General features: G+C 40.0%; 1 protein-coding gene across 2 annotated transcripts; it reads left to right on the plus strand.

The window, feature by feature from the left end:
* On the plus strand, positions 1–16,375 carry LOC108606844 (mucin-19). 2 transcript variants are annotated; one of them, XM_017997338.2, is made up of 6 exons: positions 1–480; positions 9,510–10,976; positions 12,459–12,968; positions 13,025–13,873; positions 15,124–15,348; positions 15,426–16,375. In XM_017997338.2, exons 2-6 carry the CDS (start codon positions 9,511–9,513, stop codon positions 15,988–15,990), a joined length of 3,615 nt encoding a protein of 1,204 aa, XP_017852827.2. In that variant the 5' UTR covers positions 1–480; position 9,510; the 3' UTR covers positions 15,991–16,375. The 2 variants fall into 2 exon arrangements, with proteins under 2 accessions (XP_017852827.2, XP_017852826.2); XM_017997337.2 differs by lacking the exon at positions 1–480 and adding an exon at positions 4,986–5,093.
* Positions 16,376–16,467: the final 92 nt, after the last annotated feature.

The raw sequence follows: 16,467 nt of genomic DNA on the forward strand, positions 1-16,467 counted from the left end.
CAGTGAACTTCGACTTATATCAACAAAAAAGAACTCAAGTAACAACAAAATAATAAGCAACTTGGTAAATTCTGATGACTTTGATTTAAGATAATGCGTCAACGAAACAAACACAAACAGCTTAAACTATTTTTTGCGTAGTTATTGTTGCCTGTCATTTTGGCATTCGCCACATAAAATCGTTGTTGTCTGTTTTGTGGCTCGTTCGCGTGCTGTGTTAATTAATTAGTCGATATCTAACGTTTAAAAAACAAAAACAACTAGAAGAAGAAGAACATAAAACAAATAATACGCTAAATACAAAGGTTTGCAAGTGCCGCCCACAACAAAAAGCTTCAAGGAAGAGCGCAAACTACAGCAAGAGCGCTGTACGAAGGAAAGAGCAAGAGCAAGAAAGAGAGAGCGGAACGTAACGTAAAGTGCGTGCCGACGCCGCAGCAGCAGCGAAACTGGCAGACGCTGACATCAACAACAACAAATGTGAGTGCAAAAAGTAAAAACAAAACAAATAAGAAAATTTTTTGTATATATTTTTTTTTGTATACACATGTATGTATTTTTTTTTGTTGTAAGCCAAAAACAACAACAACAAACAAAAGTGTGCAGTGCATATTTTCTGCGTGTGTATGTGTGTGTGTGTGTGTCGCGTCAACAACAGCAGCGCTGTATCAGCAGACTGCGGGCAGTAACGTCAACGCGACCCCCGGGCTGTTGTTGTTGCTGCTGCTGCTGTCGCGACGCGACGCCCCCCCGCTGCATTGGCCCGCAGCAGCAGCTTCTAGGCAATAAGCAACAATTGAAATTGAAAGCCAGCAGCAGCGCAGTTGCGATCGTCTTGAATTGTTGACAGTGCCGTCCAATTTGGGGGTAGTGATAGGTGTGCCCGCATACGCAATATGTATATATGGCAACAGTGGCGATTAACGAGTGTGTGTGTATGAGTGTGTATCTGTGTGTGAATTTATTTGCTGCGCACAACCAATAAAATATCGTAAACTAAAAACGTATTTACCAGTTGAAACACACGAGAAAAGCACATGGTTTAAAAAAATGTGTCTTTGTGCTCTTGTGACGTATGTCTGAGCATATTTGTGACGTCACATGTCGTATATGCTACTTATGTTTTGTAAACTTAAGCTCGCTCTCGCTCAATTTACATCTGCGTCAGCATGAAAAACTCAGCGCAGCGCATCGCGACGTCAGCGTCAGCTTGACAGCATCTCTGCGTCTGCGTTGGCGTCCTATGGCAACGGCGCTAGTTTATATTGTTGTTGTTATTGTTTTGCTGTGCAAATTGTTGTTAGCATCGAAGTATGAAAGAGAGAGAGAGTGAGAGAGAGAGAGGTTAGCGTGCATATACAATTGTTGTGACTCGCAGCATTTGATTTTTATTTTGTGATAAAGCCGTCGGTCGGTCGTGAGCGACGACGACGACCTCGTCATTGTCTGGGGATCGTGCAAGCTCGTGCTTGCTGATCGACGACGCTAAAGCTAACCGATTACTTTAAGCAATTAGCAGCAACAACAAAGAGCGGGCCGAAGAGCGAGAGAGCGAGTGCGAAAGTTTGACAAAGTGTTTATGCAACTTTGAATAAAAACTATTATACATACATGTGCGTGTCACTTTTTCGACTTAAAAATCAATTGAAAGTTTTTCAACCACGCATGCATGCAATAGATATCAAAACCCATTAAAAACCAATTGAGAACATTATAGTATAAGTTATTCTAGCGTGTGTGTGTGTGTGTGTTCATAATTATGACTGACTGACTGACTATAGAGCACATTTTTGTAATGACGTCGCATTAAAAATACGTCAAAGAGAGTGAGAGCACCACCCACCCGAGCACCTAACGTAACGTAACGTCTCTACTCATTCTACTCTCTTTACCGTTTTGTATGCTCTTGCGTATTTTTGTTGACGCTTTGCACCTCTCGCCCCCCATGCGTGGCTCCTCTCGTTCGTCCGTTCGTCTGCCATGTGTGTGTGTGTGCTGTAGTTATAGTTGGCTCTGTGCTTTTTTTGAGAACCTTGGCAAGAGTGTAGTAGTTGTTGTGTTGGTTAGAGCGTACAGACGTCAGAGCAGGGGCGTGCGGCGAGTCGAGTGGGTAGGGGGCGGAGGCAAATGACAGAGACAGAAGCCGTCGTCGTCGCCGCATGTGGCTCGCGCCGTTTGTTGATTATATAAAAAAAAAATAATAATGAAAATATATTAGCTATGACTTCTTTACGTATGCAATGGCACTTGGAAACAATAAAACAACAACAACAACAATCATATATTTGTTCTTATACAACGTAGCAGAGCCCAGAGCCACAAATAAACTTAGCAGCAGCAAAAAAAAAATAAAATAAAAAGAGAGTGCACGACAAGTCAAAGCCAAATCCAAATCATTCAAGCTGCAGTGCAGTGCAGGCGACAAAAATGTCAGTGTGCTCGCCGCGCAGCGCATTAAAGTTATGCTTATGTAAAATTGATTTAAATTCGCTGCTATTATAAACGTTAGCTGCTGTTGCTGGGCCAAATCGGTTCGACCATAAATAGTTACGCATATTTACTAAAGCTTATCACGTGAATTAAAATACACACATACTACGAACTTTATTTGATATGCAGATCACTTACGTTTTTTTCCGCATTTGAATTCAACTAATTTCATGCATAATGGGGCTGGGATGCTGCTTGTCCGTACTAGTAAACGCCGGTTGTACTATGTCATCAACTACAATGTGGTTAATCTCTATGCATATTTATCCAAGTGCTCAACAAACATACTACTGATACATATAAACGTATGAAGTAGTTCAGTTTGGTATAGTATGTGAACATTTTAAATGTGCTAATTAGCTGAAAACGATTATCGTGCTCTTTGTGTGTCTGTGTGTGTGTGTCTGTGTGTGTTTGTATCGTTTGCCTAGATATTGCATTGTGTGTGTCAATTGATAGATTGAAGGGCATAGACAAAACAAACAGAATGTGTGTTTTCAAACAAATGTAAACCAAAATCTGTAATAAAAGTTGAAGCACGATATGTGTAACAGGCGTTGTAAAAATATTTTAGTCATTAGCGTTATTGCTAAAATACCTTGACTGAATGAAAAGAAATAAATTTAGTATTTATGCAAAACAATTTTATTTGCTTGTTAGCAAATAAAGCATTTAAAAATTACAACAGTTTGGTTCTGCAGCTACTGACATTTTTGTGTGGTGTATGTGTGCGCTTTGCTTAGCTAACTGTTGTTGTCTGCTCTGCTTGTGCACGTAAGAGAAAAGGACGTCAGCAGCGCCGTTGGCGTTGCCGGTTCGATGATCAACAAGACTTTAAAATTTTTCCATCTTTTCGTAACAAAAGAGTTTATTTATGTAGTGCATACATATGTACATATGTATTTTATATATATCAATGCTTATCAATGTTGCCGTTAAAAGGCAAACACCTTTTGGCTATATTTAGTAATGCATATGGGTATATACAAATACATTTTGTGTTGACCCAATTTCTTGTTGCTGTGTGCTTGTGGCAATTGCTTGGCCAAAATAAAAGTGTAGACACACACACACACACACACATACTATTGTAAAATGCACGAAATCAATTGAAATTGAAATTGCCCAAGAACTGTCACTCAAAGTGAGTTGTAAAGGTGGCCTGCCTTGCTTTTGCTCTCTTTTTTACGCTTGCTCTTTCACCCGCCTGGCAACAGAGCTCTAGCGTTTGCTTAAAGTGTGTGTGTGTGTGCTCTCTCATTAAAAGCAAAGCAAAGAAGAAGAAGCAGAATATTGTGTGCTGTGCTTATTTTTAGTTCAGACTTTTGTTTGATGCGCTTATTTTAGTTGCGGCGCTGCATTTGTCTGCGTCTCGCCCCTCCCTCTCGCCATGCACCTTGCCCAGTGGCTCGCATTTGAAAGCCGGGTAAAGTTTACTTGCACACTCACTCTCACTCGCTCTCTTTCTCTTACTATCTCTGCTGCTTTGCTTGGTCACTCTCTTAGGCTTATGCGCGACGCTTTGTGTTGTATGTTGAGTGCGTATAGAAAATTCATGTATAATTTATTTTTAACAAAAGAGACGACGCGCTGAAAACAACAACAACAAAATGTATTATTTCAATTTTCCTTTCCGCTCGGCTAAAATTAAATATGCTAATACAACAACTAAAACTCGCGCTGCATTTGACAGCGACGTTGACGCTGAAGCTTTTGGCTATTGCTGCTTGTTGCTGCTGCTGCTGCTTTTTTTGGCTTCTTGTATTTCCTGCTGTGTGTGCGGCTGCTGCTGCGTTGGACGCGACGTCGCTGCCAACGCCAGCGAAAATGTATTTTTTCAGCTTGAAGCAGCAGCGCACGTGTCAACGCAACGTTTCCAAATACTTTTTAATACGCATTTAAGTATTTATAAACAATTTCCTAATGAGCTACAACAACAACAACATAAACAAACATACGCAGCGCTCTCTCTTTAGCCTCTGCGCCTAAGGTAAACAGCTGTTTGTTGTGTCTGCATTGTTATTTTCTTTCTCTGCTGCTGCTGCTTCTTCTTTTTGTTGTTGTTGTCCTTTGGAGTTATTTACTGTTGTGGGGCTGCCTATTAAGTTTTGTTTCGCTCAGTTTACAATAAATGGCAATGTCATACATCGCAACGCTCTCACTCGCTCGCTCGCTCGCGCTCTCTCTCTCTCTCTCTTTGTGTCTAACTTTGTTTACGACTCGTCGGCTTCGTTTGCCTTTGCTTAGGTTATATGCCGGCTCTCCCACACATTGAAAGCTTACGTGTCACTCACTCTCGCTCTCTCGCTTCACTAGCTTACGCTCTTTTTATGCTGGTGTGTTGGGTCGTTGTCGGCATCTCATTTGCGCTGCTGTTTCATTCGTTTGCCTGCTCGCGTGCTTAACAGTTCGAACTAATAAAATCAGCTCCGGCGGCGGTGCCACCGAAATCGAAAATCTAAATAAACAAATAAAAAACACACCAAGTCGAACAAATTATAAAAATACTCGTTTAAAAAAAAATCGTTTTTTTTCTCGTTTTGTTGTTCTCAGTGTGCTCAAATGCTTGGAAAACAGTTCGCATTACATTAGTGCAAAGAGAGGTATGTGCATAATAATAATAATAATAATAATAATAATAACAACAATAACAATAACAATTTTCAATTGTTTGTTTTTGCGTGCAATATAAATTTTTTTTTTTGCAGCTTTTTGCTAAACAAATAACAGAAAGGCGCATAAAAGTTGTCGCCAAGTTAAAAAATATATGCGGAGAGAAATAAAAACCACGTTAAGTTAGCAAAAAGCGCGTGTGTGTTTATGCCTCTGTGTCTATGTCTATGTCTCTATGTGTGTGAGTGAAAGCTTTGGGCTGAGAGCGCGCGCTAGAGGCGAATAGCGCACTTGTTTTTAGTTTAAACTCAATATAAATAAAACATTTATGCATTTTTGTTTATAGGCGTTTGTTAAAAATAAAACTAATAATTAAACACACAAACATACACGCGTACGCACACACAGACATAGACACAGACACAGACACAAATACTTTGCGTCGGCCTTGTCGTTCGCTCGCTATTGCGCTCTCGCTCGCACATTTAGCGTTCTTTTACGCTTTGTTGTTGTCATACATTCTATTATTGCTGTTGTTATTGTACTTTTTATTGAGACATTTGCGCATTTTTGTTGTTTATTCTTTCAAATATTTGCAATTAACTGTTGCTCCCTACGCTTTTGCCTTTTTTATTTTTTTAATGCCTTATCAATTTTCATTTTCTTTGTCGTTTTTCGTTTGCGTATACGTAATGCAAAACTGTCTTCCATTTTAAAAAAGCATCGCAGAACACACACACATGCAAACACATACATATATAGCTAGCGCTATAAACGTACACATACATATATAAATATATATATATATATATGGGGTTACGTATACGCCGCGTGTTTGTCGTGGCTGTCAGTTTGCTTCGCTGCTGCCTTTTGTTGTTGGGAAGCTCGAGAAAATTCTTAAAAATATATGCAAAACTTATGTGCATATATATAAATATATAGTTGTATATAAAGCAGCGTGAATGTAAATTATGCAGCGTAAATTTTAAATATTAAATTATATTAAGTATTAAAAAAATAATTTAATATTAATAAGCATGCTTAAATGATTATTTAGCGCATTTAAGCAATTGTTTATATTTCACAAGGCACGCAGCTTAACTGATTTGAGCTAAGAGCTTATGGCTCTTAAGCAAAGAGAGCGCAAGAGCGCGAGAGCGAGAGCGAAAGAAAGCTCTCAAAAAATGCTTGTGGCCAGCTGTTGTTGTTGACTGCCGGAAATATACAAAGCTTAGCGAGTTTTGTTGTTTCTCTTGCTATCGCGGCGGCGCTCGCGCTACAAAATGTTTTTGTTATTATTTATGTAAAGAGTGCTGCTGCTGCTTATGAAGTGTTGAACTCGCTTCTGTCTGTCTGTGTGACAAAACTTTCAATAATTCTGACGCCCTCCCCTTTCATCTTCACACACACACACAGACAGTCGAAAGAGACAAACAAATGACGCTATTTACATATTATTTTATATTAAATAAGGAAGCAGCTCATTTAACATATTTCCCTTGTTACAATTTTCACAACAACAACAACGCAAGCAAGCAAACAATGAAAAATAAGTGTTGTAGTGTAGTCGTTGTTGATATTGTTGCTGTTGTTGTTGTTGTTGAAGCGATTAACACGCTGCTCTGCTCTTTGCTTTTGCTTCTTGCCTATGTAGATGATTCATCTACAGTAAATATGGCGCGCGTTTTTAACTTAGGTACAGTTCAGCCAGCAGCAGCAGCAGCAGTTGCCCATTTTTAATTGCAACCAGCCAACCACCCACCAACCCACCCAGCTGATACTCAAAATAGCAAAATAGCAACAACAATGCAATGGAGAAAGCTGCAATAGCGAGTCTCGTGTCTAATGTCTCGGCGCCACATTCTGAAAGGTCCATAGGTCAACGCAGCAGCAGCAGCGGCAGCGACAGAGTGGACAACGCCAACGTCAACGTCGCGTCAGCGTTGACGTTTCTAGAACGAGAGTCGAGCCACACACTGACGAGTCAGTTGGCCTGCCCGCCTGCTGGCTAATCTTATGCCCATTGCTTGGTGAAAGGTGCAAAGGGAAGTGAAGGCAGCAGAGAGAGAGCGAACGCGTAGCGTCGAGACTGCTGCACATACAACTGCAAAAATAAAATACAAACGGCTTAATAAACAACACACGAACGCGCGCTCTCTCTTTCAAACTACGCTTAAAGCTTCAGCAAATTTTAGATAAACAAGCAAAAGCTTTAAAAGAGCGTAAAAGAGAGCGCAAGAGCGCGCATGAGCGTCAAATTGCATTTGTGAACGCGCAAACAAAGCGAAAAAACAATAACAAAACAGCTGCTGCTGCTGCTTGCTGCTGATCAAATTATTTTTAAACTTTAAACTGCCCAAAAAGCAGCGCTAGCTAGACTTTATTTAAGTAATTGTTTTAAAGTAAATAAATGTTGAGCTGTCTATATGCTAATTGCAAATATTTACACTTGTGCGCTGACGTTTGTATAATGATGAAATAGCATAACAAAAAGTACAGCAGCGTCTCGCTAATTGGCACTAGTTGTAGTTCGAGCTAGTAAATTAAATGCAAGTAATTTTTTTTTGTTAGTTAGCTGCAAATTAAAACATAATTAGTCTAGTCTAGTTAATATTAAAATTTATTAAATACATTACATACTCATGCATATGTACTCATATATATCGTAATTTGAATAATGGCAAACATGGCATTAAAAGAGAGCAACAAATGCTTAAAGCATAACAAAAACCACGTTGTCGTTTGCCCCTGACGCTGAAGCCAGCGAATGCTTAGCCACGCTCTCTTCACCCTACCTTGCGCTCTCTCTTTCTTGCGCTCTCACTCACACTGTTGCTCGCAAGACGCGCGCTGCCTGTATTTGTTTATGTATGTGTGCATACGTTTTTTTTTTTTGTTTATAAAAAGTTACCAAGACAACGCGCAAAAAACAAAAAAAGTAAAACAGAACAAAAAACTTTCAAAATTGCGTCGCAAGCAAAATGCTTTTGAGAGTGTGCCTAATATATTTGTGCGTGACTGTCAACACACACACACTGAGACACACACATACAGCCATATATAGAGAAATACAAGTTTGAGAGCGTACGCTTTTGTTTAACAATTCGTTTAGTTTGTGTTTTGTTATTGTTCTTCTTTTTGTTGTGGCGCGGCGCGACGCTCGTTGAGTTTTTCATTTTGTTGTTGCTGTCAAAGTAAATGAAAATCAATAAATAATAATGCGCTTGTTATGCATGTGTGTGTTTTAATTTTTTTTTTGTATTTTTATTGCTGCTGTTGTAGTTGTAGTTGCATTGATTTTGATACTCAAGCATTAGCAACTAAGTCGAAGGCCTTCGCCACACACATACAGCAGCAATAATGCTGATAAGATAATCCCAACTGTAAATTTCACACATTTAAAAACTAAAGAGCGAGCGCTCTGGCTAAAACTATGCAACAACAATAGCAACAAAAGCAGCAACAGCAACATGAGCAACAGCAGCAGGTGAGCGCAAGCTTCTCGCACTCAGCGCGCAATAAAAAAAAAAAACAACAGCAAAAACTACACACGCGTAAATTAAGAAGCAATAAAAAAAATACGTCTGCTTGAAAATCGAACAAAAAAAAGTATTTAAAAAAAATGGCTGCCCAGGCGTGTGTTGATTGCGTAAAAAACTACGTACAGTATTTAAAGTTAAATAAAAATTCAAATGTAGCCGCAAAAAATGTTCTAAAAAAATGTTTTGTTGGTTGGGTGGCAACCCATTTAAGTATGCAATAAAATTTTAATTCAAGGACGCCAATTTACCAATAACAACAATAACAAAAACAAAAACTTTTGTGTTCTCAACAGACCTTCAGACATCAAATAAAAATCGTGTAAATTGTCTTTTAGTTTGTCACTGCTGCGTAACGTAAAATAAATTAATTAATTTATTCTTGAGCAGGTTTGAGCGTCAGTCTGACAGTCTGACCCACTCAGGCAGAACAGAATAATTTGATTTTATTATTTAAATATTATATTGGTTTTTGTTTGTTATTTTTGCGCTTTACTCCAAACAAACACATTTATTTTTGTTATATATTTTACGAGTATAATGCGCTTTTATATTTTTAATAATTTGTTTTATTATTTATTCTATGCTAAACATGCATATAATTTTTTTTTTATATTTTCAATATATTTTTATTTCTGTTTTTTTTTTGTATATTTTAATAAATTTGTATTTATTTTCATATAATTTTATTTTTATATATTTTTTTTAAATTTTGTTGTGTTCATTTAAGCTTTGTACATGGTATTGCACTGTCGGCTGCGTCCGACTGTTTTCGTCAGCAATTTCTAGTATTGCTTAGCTATTAATACAACAACAAAATGCATTAAACATTTAAACTAAATATTCTTTTCAATCTTGTCATTGCAGCATGTCCACAGATAATCCCACACAATTGCTGACAACACACGATCTGAATCAATTCCGTGGTCAATTGCAGACAGCAGCAGCAGCAGCAACAACAGCAGCCGTTGTGGCAGCCGCAGCAGCTGCCGCACACGGCTATCGCAGCGTGGCAACCACAGCGACAGCACCAACAGTAGCAACAACTCCCAGCACAGTTAACGGACACGGCCACATGAACGCGGGCTCGAAGTACGTCTTGCTGCAGACCAATGGGCAGAGCTTTACAGCTTATGAGAGCAGCGCTCAGAATGGCAGCTCCAATGGCAACAGCTCGACTGCTGGTGGCGGTGGTGGTGGCGGCGGCAACATTGTGCTGGTTGCCACCGAACCGCTGGAGTTGAGTACAGCCGATGCGCTGGTGGCAACAGCAGCAGTCACGGGAGCTGTTGCTGGTGCGGGTGATGATGGCGAGCTGCGTCCGTTGGCTTGGCTAAGCGACAGCAATCTTATCAAAGGCATTGTGACAACAACAACAGCAGCCACAACGCCGCAACAGAAACGCGCAGCAATTGTCTCGCTCAAGGCAGCAACGCCGGCAACCACAGCAACCAACACAACAGCAGCAGCAGCAGCAACCACAAGCGCTGGCAGCAGCAGCAACAGCAACATTTGCTTAGTTAGCGACATTATTGAGGGTCTGCCCAGCAGCAATGGCAGCGCCGCCAATGAGGAGCGTCAGTCCCCCGCCGTTTATAGCACAACAACGGTGCATAAAGGACCCAGTGGCACCACCACGGTGGTTGAATATAAATCAGCCACCAAGGTAACCACCACAGCGGGCACAGCAGCCACTGCGTATTTTGCACGCGCCGGCAACACTTTTCTGCCCGCCACAACAGCAGCAACAATCACAGCAACAACACCAGCAACAGCAGCAATCGTCAAGCAGCAACAGCAGCAGCAGCAGCAACAAATCTTTGTTAGCAGCAATGGCCAGAGTGCAGCAACAACATCAGTTGTCTATAAAGCAACCACTGGCAATACAACAAGCACCACACATCATCCGCATAAGAAATATTTACGCGAGAAAATGAATGTGGAGCACAACAACAACAACAACATTTGCAATAGCCATGTCGTTGCTTCAACAATAACTGTGGTCAGCTCGCCCGCCTCCTCAAATAATTCAACGCTTAGCTCGACATCCGGCGCTGGTTCGGTGTCCGTCTCTGGATCCTCGACAGCAGCCGTCAATGGCGGCAGCAGTCCAAAGCGCAAAACGAGCTTTAACAATGCCTACGATGCGCTCAACTATGCAGTCATCAGCAGCAGCAGCGGCAATGCCATAAGCAGCAACAACATCACCAGCAGCAGCAGCAGCTACAACAACAACAACAATGCCAGCGAACAACAGACGGCAGCAACAACAACAATTGTTAGCACTAGCAGCTTAAAGCCAGACTATGCTTTTGTTAGCACACCACATGTTATGTAAGTTCGCTAACGATTTGCCATACATAGCACATGGAGAGTCAAAGTCGAAAAAGTCGAAAGCTGTCGAAAAAGTTTGACAAGACTGTTCCAATAGTCGCAAAGAATAGAAGAAAATTCTTTATCTATGAAATTCAACCTTACTTCGATATCTTAGTTCATATTAAACTATTTTCAAGCATTACTACGAGTTCGAATTCGAATTATTCTTTTACCTTATTTGAGTCGAACAGTCATTTTCACTACTCGTTTTAAATATGAAATTCAACCCTACTTCGAGATTTTATTGCACATTAAAGTAATTTCAAGCATTACCAACAATTTTTGTCAACGAATTCGAATTCGAATTATTCTTATATCTTATTACTTGTCATTTTAAAAATGTAATGCAAGCTTATCTCGAGATCTTAGATCATATTAAACTAATTTCAAAGATTATCAACAATTTCGCTCGAATTCGAAGTATTCTTATATCTTATTAAAGTCGCAACTTCAATATGAAATTCAAACTTGCTTCCAGATTTTAGTTCACGTTGAATTTATTTCAAACTCTACCAAAAATCGTTTCGTTTGAATTCGAATTGTTCTTATATCTTCTTTTATTAAATTCAAACAGTTCACTTCAAGATTTTAGTTCATATTAGACTAATTTCAAACATTACCAACAATTATTGATAACGAATTCGAATTCGAATTATTCTTATTTGAGTCGAACAGTCATTTTCGCTACTCACTTTAAATATGAATTTCAATCTTACTTCGAGTTCGATCTTAGTTCATATTACATATCTTCTAATATAGTATGGCCAGTTATTCTTGTGCTCGAATTCGAATTCGAATTGTTTCTATATCTTATCAAAGCGGCACAGTTAACTTCACTCAATTATTTAAATATAAATTTAAAGCTTAGTTCATATTCAATTAATTTCAAACAACAGCAACAATTTTTACGCTAAAATTCGAATTCGAATAGTTCTTATTGTGTTATTGAGTGCTGAATTCGAAAAAATAAGCAAATAAAAAAAGTCAAACTATCAAAAAGAAATTAAATAGGCAAATCAGTAGAATATTGTTTGGCTTACTATTCGAAAAGTCGCACACTGAGCGAACAATTGATTAAATGTTTAATAGTTAATGCAAATTGCAATTTAGATGCCCAGACTTTGAAGTGCGTCACGTATGACTTTTGTTAAAGTTTTACCACCTGTCATTGCACTTGGGAGTCGCTCGCTGCGACTTTGACTGGGTCACGCATTTGTCTATGAGCTAAACGAAGGCTGCCCAAACCGGAACTGAGCGAATTATTCAATTTTTAATGTCAGCTAAGTGGTTTGCAGTGGGAATCGAACAATATGGAGCGATATAGACTCAGTCACGAATCTAAATATAAGTCAAATGCAAATTCTTTGGCAAAATGGCTGTGCCGCTGTTTGGTCGCGCCTTATTAAGTGTCTCTAACTTTTCGTTTGCTTTATTCTACAGCTCTCAACAGCCCGCCGCACGAATTGCCTCACCAACGGAGACGCCACCAGGTGCTGCTGCTGGAGCTGGAGCGCTGTTGCCGCCCGGCGGCGGCGGCGTTTATTACACTGCGGTACAGTCACGCTCGAATGCGCTGCAGCTGCCAGTGACGCCACCGCCGCAGCCAATGACGTCGACAGCAAATCAGAATGGCAGCGGTTCGGCTTGCAGCAGCAGCAACAACTTGGGCAATCTGCGCAGTCCGGCGAATAGCTATGCCAGCTATGAGAACGAGGAGCTAAAGGACTTTGATATTGTTACGGCCGTGGTGGCCGCCACAGCCTCGAGCAGCGCCACTGGGACGCGCATGCACAGCACGCCGGTGTATCAAACTATGGGCAAGGGCATCAATGCCGGCCTGGCTGGCTACAGCAGCAGCAATCCGAATACGCCGCAGAAACAAAAGCATCCCAACAATGTGCCATACGATCCGTTTGTGCATACAAACAATAAGCCGCCATATAGTTTTAGGTAAGTAGCCATTAAATTAATTAATATTAAATGCATATTAATGTTTTGCTTTGCAGTTGCTTGATCTTTATGGCCATTGAGGACTCGAATGAGAAAGCGCTGCCGGTTAAAGAGATTTATGCGTGGATTGTGCAGCATTTTCCTTACTTCAAAACAGCGCCCAATGGCTGGAAGAACAGCGTGCGTCATAATTTGTCGCTTAACAAAAGTTTTGTCAAGGTGGAAAAGGCGCCCAACATGGGCAAAGGATCGCTTTGGCGTGTGGAGCCGCAGCAGCGTCAGAATTTGCTGCAGGCGCTCAGTCGTTCGCCTTATTTTCCCAACTCTGCAGTGGAAAAGATTAGTCCAGTGCTCAAAAGTCCCAGCGCCGGCAACAACAGCAGCAGCAGCAACAACAACAACAGCGGCAGCAGCCACGTCGTCGCCTCCTTTGATAGCCTTGATAACAACACTTCGGTTGTGCTAGCGCCAGCCACGCCCATTAAGAGCAATGCCAGCCTCGCTGTTACCAACGGCATTGCCGCTCAGCTCACCAGCACGCCCAGCGTCAATGTTAGCAACAGTCACGTTGGCAGTCACGATCGCTTCGACCCCAAACTGTTTCCCAATCTATCGAAAACCTTTTCAAACATCAGCGACGAGCATCATCATCAGCAGCAGCAGCAGCAGCAGCTTAGCGCCGATGATATCGATAGCGAGGATTATGTTAGCAATAATAATAACAACAAATATACTTATGGCAATCTTAATGGCAATACCAATGGCGGCGGCGTCGTCGGCGCATTTAACTTCGAGTGCTTGGCCCGCGACTGCGGCGCCGACAGCATGGACGATGTTCATGCCGCAGCTGCAATGCTCGTCTTAAAACACGGATCAAAAGCTTTTAGCGAAAACTTTCAAAATGGGTAAGCTGCAAGTTTCAAAAAATAAAATAAAGCAAATAGCACTAGAATTTATTAAAGTTTGCCTACATTAACTTAAGGCTGCAATAGCTTGCTAAATTAAATTACAAATTAAATAAATATTGAGCACAGTCAACAATCAATCAATTAATGCAATATATTTTGCCTAATTAATTGTACAGCAGAACAAAACATTAAAACAATTAAAAGAATACAAATATTAAAATGAAATGCAAATGCAACGCAAGAATTTTAAAAAATCTTGAAGTCAATCAAATAACTAATAAAAGATAATTTGAAATTAATTTAATTATTGCTGCAATAGAACTAAAAATTAAATTAAAAAATATATGCAACTTAAAAAACAGACAAAAATTCAAATAAAAGCACAGAATTTTGAAATGTTCAAGTCAAATAAAAGTAAATGCGAGCAGGTTTTGAAATTTATTAGAATAATTTGCTTAGCAGGCTTTGCTAATGAGCAAGCAATTAAATTAATTCAATTTTAAGCAATTAAATAAAGACAAATATTGGAATAAAATGCATAGCAAGAATTTTAAAAATATTGAAAATAACTAATAACTAAATTTATAAAGATAGTTTGCCAACAGACTGAGATTGAGATGGAAAACAATTAAATTGTTTTAGGAATTAAATAAAAAATATAAATAAAGCCTGAAATAAATATTTTGACGCATTATTTTAAATGCAGCAGTTGATAGTTTTAACGCTTTTCAAATGTTTAGGCTGAAATTAAAGACATGACAATAATAATAAACTAAACCTAAAGCATAAATTATAAATTAATAGAGCAGCACTTTAGTCGTAAAGAGTTGAGCTCTAAGTCTATGCAGATATTTGAAAGCTGAACTGAAAGCTGAAAACTTTTAGCTGTAGTGGGCAATATAAATAAAAAATTACACACATACATATATAGCTATAGTTATATCATACATACAGCCAAACAATAATCAAGCTAAAGTTTACAGTTAAACTAACTGCATTCATCTAACTTACTTACACTTTATTAATCTCACTCTAACATAAGCAAACAGCTGCTCTAACGTTAAGTAAAGATTCAAGTCTACAGTTGATTTAAATTGCAATTGATTTATTATAATTTAAGCCAACTTAAGCTGCTTTTATGTGTTACCATATTAACATTGTCTAGAGCTTTAACTGCAGTTTGCAGCTTTAGTTTATGAATTTCATATAAAAATATTTTAATTTAATGCTATTTCTTGCTCTTGCAGCGCACCAGTGATAACAAGCTCGCCCAGCGAGGATCATACCTACTCCGCTGGGGGCAATAGCAATGCAGACAGCGGCGCCTCAACGCCGCTAACCAATGGCAATGGCAACGGCTTGGGTTTGGGCTTGCCACAAACGCAGCAGCTGATTGTGCAGCATCATGGCGGCGGCGGCGCTGATAGCAACTGCGCCAGCTCGGATGCCGCTTATGACAGCAGTGAGGAGAAGTAAGCATACTGAGTACTTATAAGCAAATAACTGTTTGTTTTAACATTTCATTTTGTTTGTACTTTGTGTGCTGCAGTCACAACATAACGCCCGAGGAGCTGGCGGATCAGCAGCGGCATTTGGATGGCGTCGATGCTTTATTGTCGCTGTCGCGCAGCTCGATTGTGGAATGCGGCAGCAGCTCGACGACGACGACGACGCATTATCATAGCAATGGCAGCAGCGGCAGCAGCCACGGATCGCCGCATAAGCGCGCAGCGAGCCGCAGCTTGATGCAGGATGAGGAGCAGCAGCGGCAACTGCAACATGGTGGCGTCTATACCAATGGCTATGGCAGCAAGATAGCGCTGCTAAGCAGCGCTGCCGCCAATGTGGCAGCAGCAGCAGCAGCAAGTGGACGGCCAGCGCTATATGAGGAACTTTATAGTGGCGGCGTCGGCACATCCGGATTATATGCAAATGGTTTAAATTGTCTCTCAGGTGCAGCAGCAGCTGTTGTTGCTGGCAGCGTGCAACAGCAGCAGCAGCAGCAGCAGCAGCAACATTTGTTGGCTAACAACAACAAGAGCAACAACATTAAGGTGAAAGCTTTGCGTAATACACGCGCCAAAATTAAGCGCAAAGCCGCTTGGATGCGGTGAATATGGCGCAAGGATGGAAGCAGCAGCCTCGTAATATTTCTAGGCTAAGCTGCTCAACTGTCCTAATTAGCGCTCACTAGTTAAAAGAAAAGAACCCCCCACCACCAACACAACACACTACCCCCAAAACTCGCTCCCTCTCGCACACACACACACACATCGGCATATATTGTTGTCTCTTTCTATGCGACGCATTTAGTCATAGTTATGCTTTTTACTATTTTGCTATTATGGCTACTTTGTTTACAATTTTCATAGTCAATTCATAATTGTTAATAATTGCTGCTCTACTTCTTTTAATTGTTGGCCATTTATAGTTTACATTATTATTATTATTTTTATAAATTGAAACAGACAACAATATATAATATATAGCTAACTAAACACACACACACACACACACACACACAAATGTCCTTTGGTGCTAGTTCTGGGCACGCTGTTTATATTTAATTAATCATATTAACTATTACTATT

Source organism: Drosophila busckii, chromosome X, assembly GCF_011750605.1.
Source record: "Drosophila busckii strain San Diego stock center, stock number 13000-0081.31 chromosome X, ASM1175060v1, whole genome shotgun sequence".
NCBI classification, from domain to species: Eukaryota; Metazoa; Arthropoda; class Insecta; order Diptera; family Drosophilidae; genus Drosophila; species Drosophila busckii.